The 19,780-nt window shown below is 39.0% G+C and overlaps 1 protein-coding gene across 3 annotated transcripts in view; it reads left to right on the forward strand.

Moving 5' to 3' along the window:
- The window catches only part of LOC130922420 (TOX high mobility group box family member 2), a 255,295-nt gene extending 235,914 nt beyond the window's left edge, over positions 1-19,381 (forward strand). For all 3 annotated transcript variants that reach the window (XM_057847182.1, XM_057847181.1, XM_057847183.1), the window contains 4 exons: positions 166-246; positions 14,628-15,035; positions 15,490-15,641; positions 17,527-19,381. In XM_057847182.1, the coding sequence (XP_057703165.1) occupies positions 166-246; positions 14,628-15,035; positions 15,490-15,641; positions 17,527-17,569 (684 nt within the window). In that variant the 3' untranslated portion in view covers positions 17,570-19,381. The remainder of the gene's footprint in view (positions 1-165; positions 247-14,627; positions 15,036-15,489; positions 15,642-17,526) is intronic.
- The last annotated feature ends 399 nt before the right edge of the window (positions 19,382-19,780 follow it).

The raw sequence follows: 19,780 nt of genomic DNA on the forward strand, positions 1-19,780 counted from the left end.
AAAATGTGACTCAGTAAGTCAGTTAGTTATCTGGCTGCTAAATTAGTATGTGTTAGCTTGTTACTTAGTTAGCTAATGAGTTAGTAAGTTCCTCATTGTATTGACATCTCGGTGTGTGCTCACTTTGTAATCATCTGTCACTGTTGTCGTTGCTTGTTTCCGCAGAACTACAAGAGGAAAACAGAAGCGGCTAAAAAGGAGTACCTGAAAGCCTTGGCTGCCTACAGAGCTAGTCTGGTTTCCAAGGTAACTGTGAGTGTGTGCGCGCGAGCGTGCATGTGTATATGTGCGTAGGTCATGTCTTTGGTATACATGGGTCAGCGGTGATATAAAGGATGATAAATTAGACGATGAGAAGGAAAAGGAAGTGTTTGCCAAGTTCAGGCGCTTCTATTTGGGCCCTTCGGGTGTTTGAACACATCTTCTGCTTTCTGTAATTCTTTTGAGTCCAGAAAACAAACAAGATTTTCTTCGTGTTTCCACCAAGAAACGTGCCAATCACCAAATGAATAGAAACATTATTTGTCAATATTGCTCATTTCATTCACGACTCTGTGAATCGATTTGAATGTTAATAATGTGAATATAAAATAAAAATGAAAAAATCCAAATTAAAAACACAAAAACATAAACATACATTATGCACAGGAGTGCACATATTTTTTTTGCCCAGGTTCTCAGAGGAGGACCTGGAGATGTGACTTGGTCCTCATTGAGCTTGAGAGCCGACCCGCCTGATGCGATAAACTTATGACAAGCTTTACTTAGAGCCAGTTAACTTTAATTAATTATATTAACAATTAATGCTTGATTAACATCAACTGGCACAACAAAATTGCCATTACTTTGAAGTGAAATGTAAAAAAATAAACATAAAAGCACCAATTCAAAATAAAGGGCATTATGCGGCTCCCACATTAACTCCAATCCTTTTTAAAAGTGGGATGTCCTCCTCATAAGACCTCATTGAACGTGCATGTTTAGCTTTGTAAAATGCGAACAAAAACATATTTGTCAGTGCATGTCGCTGTTCATTACCTTTATTCCACGAATTGTCCATAGGGCGAGTGGGGTCATGTCTGTCATCGATAGTTTGCTTGATTGCCACATGCTCTGTTTTTTTCGTGCTTTTCAAAGTTTGGATGGCTGAAATTCTTTGACCCTACATAAAATGCGCTGCTCTTATCGGCGACATTGGGATTCTCACGGCACATTTTGTAACGCATTTCCGTGCGAGCATCATTTGCTTCTAGCCATGTTACCTCCTGTAGCCACTTTTCAGCAAAAGTCCTCTTTTTTTGGTAGCTCCGGTGACGTCTCTGTCGTCTGTCTGTCTTTTGACGGGGGTGGGGGAACACGGAAGTAATTACTCAGTGTGGCCTGCCTCTTCGACAGTTTGAGAAGTTATTTTCTCATGTCCGCCGCAAATACAGTGGTCAGCCATCGGTACGCAAAAGCGTATGGAAACCGTTGAGGGCCAGCGCATTTGTCTACGTCCAGTACGCATGCGCGCATGCGGACCACTTATGTGCACCCCTGATTATACACATATACTGTCTATAGTAAATGAATTTCAATGTTTATTCCTTTAAATGTAAATGTAAAATAAATAATTTGTTTGTTTAAAAATATTTGTTAATTTATAAATATTCAGTCATATAAAATGAAATGTAAACATTTATTTATTAAAAAACAAATACCAAAAATATTTTTTTTAGTTGTGCATGTAATAAAATTAATCTGGAATGTAATATACCGTATTTTTCGGACTATAAGTCGCAGTTTTTTTCATAGTTTGGCTGGAGGTGCACCTTATGTGTGAAATTATTAACACATTATGATATCACGTCACATGTTATTTTGGTGCTTTGGAGTGACACTGATGGTTTGGTAAACTTGTTAGCATGTTCTTTATGCTATAGTTATCTGAATAACTTAATAGATATGGCCATGTTCGCGTTCTGCCTTTGGCAATGTGTGTTTAATTGTATTATTGACCTTTTTATATTGAAATGCATGCTTTTAGTTGGTGGCGCTTTCACGCCCACGTGGGGGCGCACTTGCACTTGTTTACGTGAAGAAGAGCACTCACACGCCAGAAGAACACCAACAGCTACGTAGCTCTGAGTGAGTGGGCGAGTTAGCGAGAGAGAAACACGGCAGCGAACCTACGTTCATTGTTTATGCTTGTAAAATATCTCTACAGAGGCAACGCCTGTGTGTATCATCTTTTCTGTTGTTGTTGTGTGTTTTCCACCCGCGATCGGACACTTAGAGCCAGTTGTGTGGTTGCTTGAACGATGCGCTAATGCTATCGAACGCATGCTAACCGTTTGTGTCATGTCAAAGCACCAAATTATCATTTATTTACATCGATGCGAACCTGTTTGGTATTGAGGATGAAATTGATTCAGCAAATTATACGGACGTCCAGCATCGTCATTTGGGAGTTGAATAGCCGCTGAATAGCCAGGACAGAGCCGTAGCGTCCTGGTGAGGACAGTATATTCGCATTTCGTTGTTCATGCACTGTACACTGTACACTTATTCAGCATGTTGTTCTCTATTGTTTTATATTAAAATGCCTTTCAAGATGACATGTCTGTTCTGTGCGTTGGATTTTATCAAGTAAATTTTCCTCAAAAATGCGATTTATACTCCGGTGCAACTTGCATATGTTTTTTTTCTCTTCGTTGGGCATTTTATGGCTGGTGCGACTTGTAGTCCGAAAAATACGGTAATAAATAAATAACATAACAAGCAAATAAATAAGTTATAAATATACAAAAAATAATATTTAACTGGATAATTTTCTATTTATTTTTATACATTTTTCAAAAAACCTTTATGCATCAAAATACCTTTGTTTGTTTTTTTTTTTGCATGTTTTTATCTCATTTTAACTTCCCTTCTTACAGTAACATCTTCCGAGTTTCCCGTGCTGTTCGTCTAGCATTGTTATATTTTCCATACGAAGTCCCGCCTGCCTGTGCCGTGCCTCGTTTCCTCTCCCCGAAACAAGCACCTTGATTAAGGCCTGAATAGTTCATTTATCAGCCTCTTGAAAACAGGCGCGCTTTTGACTCACAGGCGCTTTTCTATGCTCAATTAGGCGTTGATTGACACTATACATTGACAAGATTGCCAGCCCCCAAAAATAAAGCAAAAATACAAACTTTGTCAGCAGATAAGAACGCAGGATGCATGAAATGAGTCTTTTGACTGTAAGTGGATATGGTGCTAATTGAGGTTGCACGTCCTCACCGTGCACCTGTTGCCTTTTTTCCTCCTCGTCAACAAATGTCACTAACTACTCTCGAGCACACGATAAGTATTTCACCGTCTTGGGTTTTTGAAACGACTGTGAGTCTCGGTTGGTTTTCCTCTGATAAATAGGAAATCGATTAAATGACCGATCCACCTTTAAGTAAAAAATCCTTTCGCCATATTTCTTAAGTCACTATTTCATTTTCCACTTGGCCCCGCTATCACCTCTCCATCCATCCGTCCTTTCATCCCTTTACATTGATTATTCTGGGGAAAGGGATTGGGAGTTATACATCACTCCAACCCGCTTGACACTTAATGAGAAGGAGCGCTTGCACATCATACACGCGAACACAAGGAAGGTTTAGGGCAAGAAATGAGAATTGACAAACAGGCACATTTGCGATTTGTTTTTAGAGGTCTAGTTTTATTCTTCTCTCACTGGAAAGACAGCTTGGAATACTTTTTTCATATTAATAACAATCTTATTGTTATGATTACACCAATTCTCGTTCAAAATAAAAAATGATACAAAGTGTTTGGGGGGAAAAAACACGCTTTAGCCAAAAACAGAAAAGTATATTTAGAAATAAAAAGGTGAGTTATTATTGTTACTCCTTATTACCGTAATTTTCGGACTACAAGGCACACCTGATTATTAGCTGCCACCTACCAAATTTGACACAAAAACGGCATTTGTTCATAGATAAGCAGCAAGGGACTATAAGCCGCAGCTGTCCTCACTGTATTGTGGGATATTTACACCAAAAGATATGAACCGGTAATACTTTATTTGACAGCGGCATCATAAGACTGTCATAAGACCAAATGAACCACCATGTAGCTTTGAACCAGTTAGCTGCAAAGCATTGTTTTCGTCAACAATGACTATAACAAAAATGTTTCCTTGACGAACAATTTTTTTCATGATGATGAAGAGACGATAACGAGCTAAAACTTTTATTGGGAGACTAAAACATAATGACACGGATGCCAGTTTTCGTCTGACGAGACGAGAACGAGACGAAAATGCCCCATTGTTTTTGTCGCATGTTCACAGTGTGTGTCTGGTTGTGTCACTCGTGAGGGGCTGCACCCCCGCCCCTCCAATTCACCCGCTAGTGTCCTTTCCAGTCTTCCCATTGCCTGTTTTGAGATACACACGCTAGATTAGTCTTCTTTCCTTGGCAAGAAGACAATATGCAATGTTGCTTTAGCCTTTAAAGGTGTGTGCTGAGTGATCATCACACACTAAATGTAATTCGTAGCGTTAGCCTAGCATTCACGTTCGCGTTAACATAAGGCTATTGCTAACGGCAAGCGCCCTCTTAAACTACGCTGAGTGATCATCACACACTAAACGTAACTCATAGCGTTAGCGTAGCATTCGCGTTAGCATCAGGCTATTGTTAACAGCGAGCATCCTCTTAAACTCTCAGACAATTTTTTTTCATACAGTTCGTGGCGTCCTGGTGGGTACATTTTTTTTGTTTTTTTTCTTCATTTTACAGACAAAAACATTTTTATTACACGTCGACTAAAACTAAACGAAATTGGTCTTGAATTTTCGTCAACAAAAACTGGACGAAGACAAACTCATTTTGAGATGACTAAAATATGACTAAGACTAATAAGTATCGTCGTCCAAAAGACAGAGAATAATACGAAAATTAAAAGTGCTGCCAAAAACAACACTGCTGCAAAGTGTCATTGCTTCAAGAAGCTTCATTCGGCCATCACTGCTCCCTTGAGAGAGATGGTCACCTTCTGCTGCCACCTGCTGTCAACACTGTTGTTATCCAACATGCCTCCTAGCATGCATTGCAGAGCTACAGGTGTAAATAACATCATAGTTCATGTTCTTCGCTAATTATTTTTTCAGTTACTTTTCCAGTTGTTTCATTCATTGCTAGTTATGGTATTTGCTAACACTTAATTTGACAGCAGCTCCGTAAGACTGTCCAAAGACCATCATAATTATGACAAGACACTGCCATGAGCATTAATAAATTCCTATGACAGTTATATTTTTTTGTCATCTGGCAAATTATCTCACTTATGAATTGATTTAAAGGATCCGAGCTGGACATAAATGTGCCATAATTTGCTGATGACACAAAATGATATCTGTTATAAGCATTTATTAATGCCCATGATAGTGTCATGTTATTATTATGGCAGTGACGCTTATGACGCAGCTGTGAAATCAACAAATAAGCCACACTGGACTCTAAGCTGCAGGATTCAAAATGAGGGGGGGAAAGTAGTGGCTTTTAGTCCGAAAATTATGGTAGTTCATTTTTGTTCTTAATTTTTTGCTGTTGGGCCAAAGGAAAAAAATAGCATTTCGTTGTGCATCATGATTTTTTTGTTTTGTTTTGGCATGTTTTATTCTTATATAAAAATAACAAGTTTAAAGCAACACTCTGTAACTTTTCAACCTTTTTAAAATATTTTCATAACATTTGTGATGACATGTCGACTGACAACTAGTTGAATGACACCTCTTTATATCTTGAGGGGATCTGTATCGCTTTTACCGGCACTAATTAACTTTGAGGAGGCTGGCAGGAACCCTGCCACACAAAAAAACTACAAATGTGCTGACTGCTTTACGGCATATGTCACTTCACCTAAGCCTGTCGCAATATGCAATAATTCCATTTATCGCACGATAAATAAAAATGAGGGCGGTAATTTTTCCGCTGCGATTTATCGCCTCGCGTGCGGCAGACGTGCTGTTAAAAGTTCGGCTTCCTTGTTACAAACTACGCAAAATGCATCTTCGTTCCAGGTCCGGCAAAAAATAGCGCCGGAGTCAATCGTTCACTTTTGTTACGTCCGCGAATACGGAAATAAGGTTGGACCAAGCAGCAAACAACAAGCGCGGATGGCGCACAAGGGCTTATTAATCACAAACGAAAAAACAACACGCGATTGCGGAAAGGTAGAAAAAACGAAAAGGGTCCGTGACATTATGTCGACGGGGCTCAAAAATACTAGGGTTTATTAATCACAAACGAAAAAACACGCGATTGCAGAAAGGTAGAAAAAACAAAAAGGGTCCGTGACAGTAGGTCGACGGGGCTCAATAATGCTAACTCGAGGGTAAACTAAGAAAATAGGCAGAGAGCTGAAAAGGCAAAAGACAAATACTCAAATACCTGCACAAGGTAGAGATTCAACGGAGGGCAGCACACAAACAAAATCCTAGACAGGGAATACTCGAAAGTAGCGAGGCTATAGTGCGAAAATCAAGTGGCGATCAGCAAGCAATATCTTGGCAGCTTTCAAAACACACCTACTTAAAACTAGTCAGTTTTAAGTGTAAATCTATTGGCAATAAGTGAAATTATCTGCCATCGCTTCAAGTGTATTTCTCTCAGATTTCTTGGAAGAAAAATAGCTAGCTGAAAATCTTAACAACCTTGTTTTAAGCAATACATTATTATACTTAATCCTAAAAAAAAAACTTGAAAGGAAAGATTTTGAATAATATTTGTGGCTACAGAATATAGATTTAAGAATTTGATTATCTACTGTGACTGTAATTGATCAGAGAAATAAGTTAAATAATTTGAAAAGTGATTGCTAATGTTATATGCTTTGTTGCACACTGTGAAAATGATTAACTCAAAAGAGCGAGATGTCATGTACCCATTCTGCAGCGCTTTGTTTACATTTGCGGCTTTCACGACATTTGCTTTACAGCAGCTAAACTGATACACGGCAGTACTATTTGGACGGAGTTGGAGCTCGCATCCGCGTGCGTGTTGTTTTGTGCCTGAGTTTTGTTAAGCCGAAAATAAAGGCAGCGTTACAAAGTCATCTGACCGCTCGTCATTTTACATTCTGAATGTATTATTGACTGGCTGACTTCGTTTTCTCCATGTTTAAATTATCATCTAACCACTGTGCCGTCATGATAAGCTTGCTTACTGGACATCATTTTTTCATGAAGAATGGTGGTCGTATAAACTGCATTATTTTTTTTATCCAGGGCTTTGGTTCTCGGGTCATTTAGGTAAAAAAAAAAAAACGTGTCTCGTCTCGGTGGCAGCTACGTTCGTACCGGATAATCCGCCCGCCCCAGCCGGTTCGCCGCAGCGTATTCGGGTCCTGGCTCTGCTCGCACGCCGTGGGGGAACGCTCGAGAAACCGGGGTGTCCGCCGGGGGTCCCGAAGGCGGGGAACCGCGCTCGGCCCGCCCCGGCTACGGCGAGGCGGCGGCGGCCTGAGCGAGAGCCAGAGCGGCGGGCTCCGTCGGAAGACGGCTACTTGCCGACTATCGGTCTCCAGTCGTGCCGGTGTTTAGCCTTAGATGCAAATTTACCACCCGCCTTGGCCTGCATTCCCAAACAGCCCGACTCTGTATCGTCACAAGCCCTGTAGTTTAACTTAGTGTTTACAATAGCTTTAGCATTCCCGCTAGCAGCATCCACGTATTCATTCCAAAAATCTTTGTGGAGCAGTTTTAAATGGCTGCTGGGTTAGTGGTTTTGAATGAGGACGCTTTCTTTCTGCCTCGTGGAACTTCTACGGTACATGTTCCACAGATGGCGAGAGCGTCGTTTTTTTTTTTTTAGTAACAGCCGCCATAATATTCAACTACTTCTTGTCGTGTAACTCCGCCTGCTCAACCCCTCCTCCCTCAGGGGCTTCAGAGAGGGGTTGAGGAGGCGGCGTGCTGAATTCTTCGGTTGCGCACATTTGGAGGCTAAATCAAGTATATAATTATCGGATTGCATTATTGGTTGAATTTTTTTATTATCTGGATTATCTGTGTGACGTCATAATTGCCATTATCGGCCGATAATTATCGGTGACCGATATTATCGTGTATCTTTAATTAAATGTATTGAATTGGATCGAAAATCGTGTCCCCCGTATCCAACCCTGACTTAACTGTATTGTTGCATCTCTATGGAACACCATAGCAGAAGCTATGAGGGGAAAAGTTTTCATTTGCCTAAATGCTTAAGTTATTTTTTCTTGGAAAACACATTTATTCTGTTTCTGTGCGGTATTAATATTGTCTTTTACTTAAGAGGCATGGTCTATTGTTTTTAGTTGTGATTTCTTAAAAAGTATTTTTGAATTTAAGAGTAAATATTTATCGCGGTTAAATGGGTGTACTTGTTCTGTTAATATATACTGTATTCTCACTGTGTTATTGTAAATAGTTTTTTTTTTTTAATGGGGGGGCGCAATAGTATCGCATATCGCAATAATTTATGAGATAAATTATCGCACACTAAAATGTGTTATTGCGACAGGCCTAACTTCACCCTTTCATTATAAAGACGGAAGTCGATGCGAACGCTTTCATGCAAATTCTGCAATGGTAGCAGAGCAACAAAAGAGACGAAAAGTTTTGTCCGAGGAGGGGAAAAAAGGGAGGCTACCAGGCATAGAAGGATAGTCAAAAACAGTGTTTTTTTTGGCACCCATTTTAGTTTTCGTTTTAGTCTTAGTCTTTTAGATGAAAATACTTATTAGTCTTGTCATGTTTTAATCATTTCAAAATGTGTTCGTCTTCGTTTAGTTTTAGTCAACAAAAACTCAAATTCGTCTAGTTTTAGTCGACAATTCTCAAAATGTTTTCGTCTATAAACTTCAAAAGTTTTAGTCCACGAATAAATAAATAAATGTAATGTTTCCAACAATTTCAAATGAACATGACAGACGAGCACATAGCTGTAAAGTCTACAATGACATCACCATTTTCATGATGATAATCCACACTCAGTAGGAAAACAGCACATTATTTGCAGTTAAACTCACCTGGAAGCCACCAACTGTGTGTAAACTGTTTTCTAAGAGTTTGAGAAGACACAGAGTCACTGTGCTAAATGCTAATGCTAACGCGAACGCTAAGCTAACACTACAAGTTAATTTAGTGTGATGATCACTCAACACAGACTTTTAAAGGCTAAAGCAACGTGACATATCTAGCCAAGATAAGAAAGCAAAACTTACCAAGCAGCTCCTGACACGTTTCACAAAATGAGCCTAAATTGGACATGGGTTTTCTAAAGTCAATCTAATATATATATAATAAATTAATGTATATTGCGTATATCTCACACACACACACACACATATATATATATATATTAGAGGTGTGCATCGACACTGCCCTCACGATTGGATTCGATTACGATTCAGAAGGCCACGATTCAATTCGATTTGATTCGATTCAGAGGGTCACGATTCGGTTCGATTCGGCAATGCATTGCGATGCATTAAAGCATGGGATGCATTAAAATTCTAAAGCAAAGCATATTTTTCGTGAATCATGAGCCAACACAAGCGGACAGACATTAAACAACTTTTTATTGGCTCTTGTGTCACTCCTGGTTGAAGTCAAATGAAAATAGTATACTTTCATATATATATATATATATATATATATATCTTTAAAAAAAAAAAAAATCAGATCACAGCATTTAATTATAGAAATTTTATATTAAAACCCCTCTTAATGTTTTCGTTTTAATAAAATTTGTAAAATTTTCAATCAAAAATAAACTAGTAGCCCGCCATTGTTGATGTCAATAATTACTTACACGATGCTCATGGGTGCTGAAGCCTATAGAATCAGTCGCACCCAAGCGCCAGCAGAGGGCAGCAAAACTCCACAAAACACAATTAACAAGTGGGCATTTGACTGTACTGTCATTTAAATCTGTCTGAGCGGGGCATTTGTGCGTTAATTGCATCAAATATTTTAACGTGATTAATTAAAAATAATTGATTACCGCCCGTTAACGCGATAATTTTGACAGCCCTAATATATATATATATAGAGAGAGAGAGAGGGATGGATGGATGGATGGATGGATGGATGGATGGATGGATGGATGGATGGATGGATGGATGGATGGATGGATGGATGGATGGATGGATGGATGGATGGATGGATGGATGGATGGATGGATAGAGATAGATAGATAGATAGATAGATAGATAGATAGATAGATAGATAGATAGATAGATAGATAGATAGATAGATAGATAGATAGATAGATAGATAGATAGATAGATAGATAGATAGATAGATAGATAGATAGATAGATAGATAGATAGATAGATAGCTTAAAATCTCAATTTTCTGGGCGAAGAAAACTTTTGAGCAGGAGGGCATTTAAATTTTTTTTTTTTTTAAACAGCAAAACCCTAACTAGAGATGAGAGCAGAATTAAAGACGCCCTGATTTTAACGAGATATTATCGTGTACTTACCTTGTTTCGTTCCAAAAATTCCATGTAGCATATATCATCGAGTGCCAAGACACAGATGTGAATGGCCACAACCGGATTTTATGGGTATTTTATGGGTAAAACGTGGTAATATAACAAGGGGTCGCGATGCAGAAATCGCAGACATCAAGGAATGGCCGATGTTGTTTTTCACATATTTACCCTTTTAAACGTTTTTTTTCCATTTTTTCTTTGTTTGGATTGATTATTTATCATCTAACATATCGGGGAAAATGTGACAGTAAAAAAAACAGTAAAAAATAAATAAATAAATAAAATTAAGCCATAGTTATGAGGTAGATATCCGTGACTTTTTTACAGACGCCATTTTTTCATTGTGACGTAATTTGTAAAAGTTTAAAATATGCGAGTGAAGAAGTTTTTTAAGTGTTTTTTTTTTTTTTTTTTTTTTTTTTAACGAAATATTAAACATCGATTAATGATTCTAACCTAAAAATGACAGACATTTTGAATAAGAAATATAATTACTTGCCTTCTTTTTATAGGCTGGGTTGAAACATAAGCGGTTGCGCGATATCTGTAAACTGGGATTTCCAGGGTAAAACAGACGAATTAAAAATAGTTAGGGGGCTTAATGCGCCATGAATCTGCTATTGCAGCATGAAGACATATTGCTCTATCAAACACAACAGTTCTTTTGGCTTAAAATACAGCAGTTTATTTTAAAGAAGAGCGCAAGAGCAGAAACGACTTTTTCAGTCTTGTCTGTGTTTTCCGCCATATGTATTATAATTAGTTATCCACACACAAGAAATATTACAGTACTGTAAAAGCTTTTTATTGGGACTTATTTACCTACATCACTTGCTCAAATAGTTGCCAATTTAATATTTTACGATTTGAAAACATACATTTATCTCAATCATCAGACAAGTAAGTAAATGCAATGTTTTTTTTCCAGTGAGTGCATGTGGGCGTTGTATATTTTGTTGTGGTGTATATATAGCAAAGAAAAAGGGGGCACAGCAATACCGCTGGCACGGAGACCTGATTGTTAGTTGAAACAATGGCGCGTGCTGTTAGTGGTGCTAAGTCGCCTTATGCTGGCACGCCGCCTCACGCTGGCATATTTCACACTATGCTGTTACAATATCACACACTAGGACAGGTTTGGCAAGCATGGGAATGTGAACATTTGAGGACTATACACTCATCTACTGACTTGCCTATATTTTATATGGGGCCAGAGTTGCAAAAAGGCAGGTATATCCAAACTATTCCACATAGGGCTGCAGTGGGCGCTGGATTTCATTCCAACATGAAAACACCTTTTCGCCAATCTGGTGTCTTACAAGTGAAATCAGTTGATTGCAGTCAGGTGATGCTTGTAGTAGTAGAAACTTCATTGGTTAAATCGTAAGCTCGATAGGAAGGAACAAAAACCAGAAGCCCTTAAGGACTGGTTTGGACACCCCTGTCTAAACGAATGGTAACAATGTCAAAAATGTTCTACTGCTCGAATGTCATTTTACATTTAGAAAACAATTTTGACACTCAAATTTCAGTCTTTTACCATTCATAGTTAGTCCATCCAAAACAATGCATCAGGCCCACTTTTTTTTTCAGCATTCTGGGTGTCACATCACAACCATAATTGACGATCATGCCTAACGTTCTAGTGCTACGCTAGCTGGTACATGTAGACAGAATAACAGAACGGTCAACAACAAAATGGAAAGTCTATGGATACCATGCTAGCAGACTGCAAAAATTTGCAGCTCATTCCAGATGTTACATGAGCTTCTGTTTGGAGATATTATTTTTTTGAGGGTGGGGTGAAGGCACTTGAGAAAGGCCTTTTCTGTTATGGTTTTTGATGGATCTGTGTCCAAAACATGGTCTGCTGTTATCTTAAAGTCCCTTGTTGTAGATGTTTCATAGCACCTTTAAAAATACTCTGGGCGGCATGGCTCAATGATAGGTTAGTTGTCCCAAACGTAAATTCAATACCTCTGCTTTTGATTACTGAAAACTTTTTCCCCCATGTTTACAATGTATTTATGACTTAAAAATATGTATCCATATACAGTGGGGCAAATAAGTATTTAGTCAACCACTAATTGTGCAAGTTCTCCCACTTGACAATGTTAGAGAGGCCTGTAATTGTCAACATGGGTAAACCTCAACCATGAGAGACAGAATGTGGAGGAAAAAAAAAACTGAAAATCACATTGTTTCATTTTTAAAGAATTTATTTGCAAATCATGGTGGAGAATAAGTATTTGGTCAATACCAAAAGTTAATCTCAAAACTTTGTTATGTACCCTTTGTTGGCAATAACGGAGGCCAAACGTTTTCTGTAACTCTTCACAAGGTTTTCACACACTGTTGCTGGTATTTTGGCCCATTCCTCAATGCAGATCTCCTCTAGAGCAGTGATGTTTTGGGGCTGTCGTTGGGTCGTTGTCATTGGACCTTGAAATGCGTCTTGTGTAGCCACTCCTTTGTTGCCATGGCTGTGTGTTTGGGATCATTGTCATACTGAAAGACCCAACCACGCCTCATCTTCAATGCCCTTGCTGATGGAAGGAGATTTTCACTCAAAATCTCTCGATACATGGCCCCATTCATTCTTTCCTTTACACAAATCAGTCTTCCTGGTCCCTTTGCAGAAAAACAGCCCCAAAGCATGATGTTTCCACCCACATGCTTCACAGTGGGTATGGTGTTCTTCGGATGCAATTCAGTATTCTTTCTCCTCCAAACACGAGAACCTGTGTTTCTACCATAAAGTTCTATTTTGGTTTCATCTGACTGTAACACATTCTTCCAGTCCTCTTCTGGCTCATCCAAATGCTCTCTAGCGAACCGCAGACGGGCCTGGACGTGTACTTTCTTCAGCAGGGGGACACGTCTGGCAGTGCAGGATTTGAGTCCCTGGCGGCGCATTGTGTTACTGATAGTAGCCTTTGTTACTGTGGTCCCAGCTCTCTTTAGGTCATTCACTAGATCCCCCCGTGTTGTTCTGGGATTTTTGCTCACCGTTCTTGTCATCATTTTGATGCCACGGGGTGAAATCTTGCATGGAGCCCCAGATCAAGGGAGATTATCAGTGGTCTTGTATGTCTTCCATTTTCTAATAATTGCTCCCACAGTTGATTACTTTACACCAAGTGTTTTACCTATTGCAGATTCAGTCTTCCCAGCCTGGTGCAGGTCTACAATTGTTTCTCTGGTGTCCTTCCACAGCTCTTTGGTCTTGACCATAGTGGAGTTTGGAGTGTGACTGACTGAGTTTGTGGACAGGTGTCTTTTATACCGATAATGAGTTAAAACAGGTGCCATTAATACAGGTAACGAGTGGAGCCTCGTTAGACCTCGTTAGAAGAAGTTAGACCTCTTTGACAGCCAGAAATCTTGCTTGTTTGTAAGTGACCAAATACTTATTTTCCACTCTAATTTGGAAATAAATTCTTTAAAAATCAAACAATGTGATTTTCTGGGTTTTTTTCCACATTCTGTCTTACATGGGTGAGGTTTACCCATGTTGACAATTACAGGCCTCTCTAATCTTTTCAAGTAGGAGAACTTGCACTATTGGTGGTTCACGAAATACTTATTTGCCCCACTGTATCTTAAAATAATGATGATTAAAAGGTTTTTCCCATGAATTTATTCTTATTATATTATTTTATTTATATTTTTTCCCTAATTAATACATAACACATTTTTCCTGTAATGAAGCGATTGTTAGTTTTCATGGTTTTCTTGCCATTGTTTTTTTATGTATTTATTTTGCTCGTAATAAATTTTTGTGATTTCTCGTCAACTTGTCATATAAAAATTTTCGTTGATTCATCTTCTGAACTACATAACCTCACAAGGATCACGGGGGTGCTGGAACTTATCCCAGCTGATTTCGGGCACGAGGCAGGGTACACCCTGAACTGGTTGATACCCAGTTTCAGATTTAATATTTTTATACTTGGAATATGACTTTATTTACATACAAGTTTTTCACATATAATTTCAACTTCATTCTTGGAATACGTCTTTTTTCAAATAATTTCCAACTTTACAACCTATTTTGTTTTTGATGAGGTCAAGGAAAGCAAATGTTTTGGGTTTTTTTCGCAGACATATAACGACCCGGCGGAGCCCAAAAGTGCCCAAACAAGCCAGGCGTCTCCTCACATGTTGCCCAACTCCTCCCTGTACAGTGTGCCGCCTCCTCCCCAGCCTTCATCCCCTTACCTGGGCCCGGGGGCCTTCCCTCTGGCCGACCTGCAGAGCTACGCCGGCCACGCCCCACGCCACACCCTCTCACAGACGCTCAGCCAATCGCAGATGCTGCCCAGCATTAGTGCCTCTCCGCCCTCCTCCTTCCAGATCAGTCCGCCGCTCCACCCCCACCAACAGCTGTCTCTTCACCAGAGCTCTCTGCTCAACCAGCCAATCCGCATGCAGCAGGTCCAATCCCAGCCAATCATCTCTCACCAGATAGGCCTGCAGGCCCCGCTCCACTCCCCGCCTCCTGGCCAACAGGTAGCGTTCGCACATTGCCTCTATGCTAAAATTCTCTTAAAATGTCCTTTATGTATAAATCACAACATATGTTAGTGCTGTCAAAGTTAAAGCTTCAAAGCTTTAACTCTGGAGATACAGGTAGTTAAAGCTTGTAACTTTGATATCAGTATATTGTTACAAAAATTCTTGACTTCAGTATGATACCTGCATAAAGTATCTTAATACCGGTACTCAAACAGTACCACAGCAAAAAATTGTTTTCATGTATTTATTTTTTAATTAAATAAATAGAAAATAAATTGTCAGAAAACAAATGAAACAACTTAAAATATATATTTTTTTTATTTTCAGTGTTTTCTCTAGGATTTTCGATCAAGGGTGAAATAAATGTGAATAAATACATTTTGAATTATTTAAAATGTATTAATTCCACAAATAAATAATATAAATAGATATTCATTCATTCATTCAGGGCTTTCCCCACCTTCAGTCAGAGTATCAAAAGAGCATTGGAGCCCCGCATTCTCCAGGAGGGTCCGGGGGTCCCGGTCCAGGGCCGGGGGTCGCTCCGGGACACGACTGGGATGGGGAATACTGCAATCGGGAGTGCGGCAACCACTGCAGGTAAGTGCAAATGAACGCAAGACTTAACTTTTTCACTGCCATTGACTGTGATATACATCAAATGCATCTGAACTGGGTTGGCTGGCAGTGAATAATCATGCTAGTGTGCCATTGGTGACGATAGACGTCCTATCCATTCGCCGCCTACCAGTCAAAATAGATTAAGCATCTATCGCCGTGACAGCCAATGACTTAATATATGAAATACAGGGTTTCCCTGAAGCCTAATTTATGCCTCTGCGTTGCGGTGATGGCGTAACGACGGCCTAGACCCTTTGTCGTCAATAAGCATTTGAAGTTCTGCGTCAAGGGAACGCATTGCTCTATAATTTACCACCAAACACTAGGGGGGCGTGGTGCTGTGTTTGAACGGTTTTAAGGGACTCTTGTCGAATTCCTTTAGTTTTCTTCCGGTTAGACAACAATGGCAACGGAGATGGAACGCTTGAATGTGGATCTTCAGCTCATCAGCAATGAACATCAAATGTTGATCATATAAATGTTGAGGCACAAGCGACGCAAAAGACGGTTGCGGAGGTGGTCTGTCCGACCGCTAAACAAGTCGAGGTGGAGAACACTGGTTTGCCCAATGCGTCTCAATGCGGAAATGCACTTTCGAATGTCAAAGGACCAGTTTGATGACCTGCTGCGCCGTATACAGCCTTGTACAGCATTTTGTCAGAGGTCTGCAAAGCATTGTGGACAGCCCTCCAGCCCGATTTTTTTGGGTGTCCTACAACCAGCCAGTGGGAAGCCATAGCAGTTTTCTGGCGGCTATGGAACTTTCCAAACTGCGTTGGAAGCCTCAATGGTAAACACGTTATCATAAAAGCACCGAGGCACTCTCAATCAGTGATGATGTATCAAGTGTTTAAACTGTCTTTTGTTGAAAATTAAACATCAAAACAACTCTTTTGACACCAAACCTGTGCTTTATTCTTCATATACTTGAAGTGTAAATGTAAATAAGTCACAGACTCACAGCAAACATACTGGTAAAGTGTACCAAGCGAAAAATAAGATATAAAGTGATAAAAAGCTGGCAGTTTTTGGCCAGCTGGGTCACCGCTTCGTGTGGCCATTCGCTTCCGAACACGCACATACTTGTCTCGGAGGTTCTTCCATTTTTTATGCATTCGCTGACCTCCAGCCCTGTATTTTCAGCAATCTCCTTCCACGAATTGCTTGCCATTTGGCAATCTTTATAATGCCTGGACGAAACAATGTACAGGTGGTAGTACTTGCGGACCTCTTTGATGATCCTCCCGTCAGCTTGGTCCATTTTTTAATGCAGCGCAAGAATGTTTGTCTGAGCAGACCAATCACAGTCCATTGAGGTAACGTTACCATGCTTTGACGTGACCCGTAGTCAGGATTTTGTGGAGGTGCACGTCAAGCTACGGCGTATGGTCGTAAATTGGGTCTCCGCTGACGGCGTAGGTCTGCCGTCACCGCTACGCAGAAGCATAAATCAGCCCTAAGTGGTACAGGATATACCCCCCTGCCAGGCTAAAGCAAGGCTACATAAATTATAAAAAGAATACATATTTTACTACATTTTAAGCACTTGTGATTATACATTTGAAAGCGCAATGGCAACATCGATGTGTGAACAAACCTGTCCCAGCTCTCTGCCATTGCACTGAATTGCATTGTATTTGGTTAGTTTGTTAAAACTGTATTTCAAGACTCTACTTTTGAGTATTGTTAATAAATGGCTTATAATAGCGATAATTTCACCATTGTATAACTCAAAAAATGTGCATATCAAATCATCTTACCCATTGAAATGAATGAAAAAGCAGCAAACATGTTATCACTGGGATTCCTTTTTCTCTTCTATGTCGGTCTCACTTTTTGCTTTTGTTGTTTTTCTTGGGGGCAGCGGCAGCATGATAGGCAGGGACAAGCCCCTCTACCTCACCTGAGCCCCCGAACGGCCAGCGTTGGACCCGAATGACCCTCTCTTTTCTCCCTTCCCTCCCTCCTTTACCTTTGTGTACATACGTGTACTTAAACATACAAACACACCGCTCCATGCCATTGTTTCCTAACGGGTGGGCAGGGGTTGGGGGGTGACTTCCTGTATAAGCACTTACGAGACCCCCCCACCCCCACTTGTGGCAGGCTAGGCCGAGCTGTGGAGTGCTCGTCCTTTTTGTCCCCTCAGGGACCCCATTCAGCTTTAATTAGAAAAAAAACTTGTTGTCGTTGTTGTTGTTGTTACTCTTTTAATTTATTTCCGCCTTGCTCCCACCTCTGCTGTCGAGAGATATTTACTCCTACTCCTGCATTTCTGTTTATGCTTAAAGGGGACATATTGTGGCAAAATTTGACTTTCTAATGTTTGTGTACAAAAAGTGGGCTCTCCGGAGTGCCTGCCCACCCATCAAGTGTGAAATTAAACTAACAAGAAAATTTCAACGTGGCAAGAAATATGCTGTAAAAAGGATATGCTGTAAAAATCAAGACAAAGTCTTTATTTTCGATCCTTGGGGTGTTTTGAGTAAAGAATGTCACATAAGTGTCATGAAGACACCTGAGAAAGACATGATGGGGAAAATTGTATGTCTCCTTTAAGGCCAGCAAATTGTTACACACACACAAAATCTTTTTTTTTCTCCTAGTTTTGGTATTATTTTGAAATAATAAAAGACCCCTGGAGGTCCAATGAGCTGTCACACAGTGTGATTGTAAATACAACTTTTATGGGATCGAATAAGGAAGTTCACATAAGGTTCATAAGGTTAAACATACATGGAAGTCATTGAGAGCGTGCGTGAGTGCGTGTGTGTTTGTTTTGTTTTTGTTTTTTAATTCAAACAACAGATCATTTCATAGAAGGGCATAAAAAATTCAACTTAATAATAACTTAATTACACATTGCCTCAAATAAAAAGCTTATTTTTGTCCCACCGTAAAGTTAATTTTAGGAATTTGCTGAATTTTTGTTTGTTTCTTTTTTTTATTTTATTTTTTTTTTAATAGGTTTCTAGTTATGTTTATAACTCCTGTGTGATGGACATTAAAGCATTTTGCTGATTTTTCTTTAAATCCCTTGAGCATTTTAAGTTGTGTACAAAAAATAAATGAATAAAAATAAAGACAAAAAAGCCAATTGTGGTTATATTATTTGTAAAGTCAGTAACTATAAATATTTTAAATGGTTAGCAACTGTTTTTTTGCCAATTGACCATCAGCCAATGACATTTTTTATTTATGAGCAAGGTAAATGATGTTTGTTGAGTTAATAAGTAAATAGAGATGTTTTTTCTTTTTAAATTGAGTTTTTTGTATTTTGATCTCATTTTATGATTAACTTTATTTCATTTTTCTAATTATTTTACATCGTTATTTTCATTATATTTTCATGTTTGTTTTTTTTAGTTTATTTTATTATGTTTTTTTTGTGGTGTTTTTTTTTTTCAGATGACTTGTTTTATTGTTTGTTTGTTTTTTAGTTACATGTTCCTTTCGTTTACTTTGTTTTATTTTGTTTTTTACTTCCATTATTTTTTTCATCTTATTTTGCAGTTTGTTCATGTTAATTTGATTTGAATGTTTTTATTTTTCTGCTCCCCAACATGAGGTCTGCTCTACAGGAGACGGATTGCGTTTCTTTTTCTATCTTTTGTAATTTGTTACATCTGCGGCAACTCTTTGTGTCACAACGCTTCTTTTTATTTTTGCAAGCAGCATTATGAAGATGATAATAATAATAATAAAATGTTTCAAAGTGATCGTATCGCTTCGTGTCATTTCATTTATCTACTCTTCTAATCTTTTCATCTAGTCAGTGCTATTGTGTGTTCTTCCATTGCCAGTTAAAACATTCGTCTGAGAGAACATGAAAAAGAAACTAGATTTTGCACCACCAACATAAAAAAGTTGGTTAACATTACTCTATAGTCAGCTCTTTTTGTGAGAAAAAAAAGTTTCAAATTCAGCTCACATTGTGAATTTGCAAACAGAACCATCCGTTTTTGCGTTACCAGTCAGGTATCAAAAGATGAAAAATATTTTTTTACACGTTTCATAATATTACTGCATTTGCTGCAGCTGCAGCTTTTTTTCCATCAACGGGTGACAAAATGTACCTCAGACCGGATGTAAAATGCTTGGCTCAAAGCACATTTGTG

The sequence above is a fragment of the Corythoichthys intestinalis genome, chromosome 9 (assembly GCF_030265065.1).
Source record: "Corythoichthys intestinalis isolate RoL2023-P3 chromosome 9, ASM3026506v1, whole genome shotgun sequence".
Classification (NCBI taxonomy): domain Eukaryota; kingdom Metazoa; phylum Chordata; class Actinopteri; order Syngnathiformes; family Syngnathidae; genus Corythoichthys; species Corythoichthys intestinalis.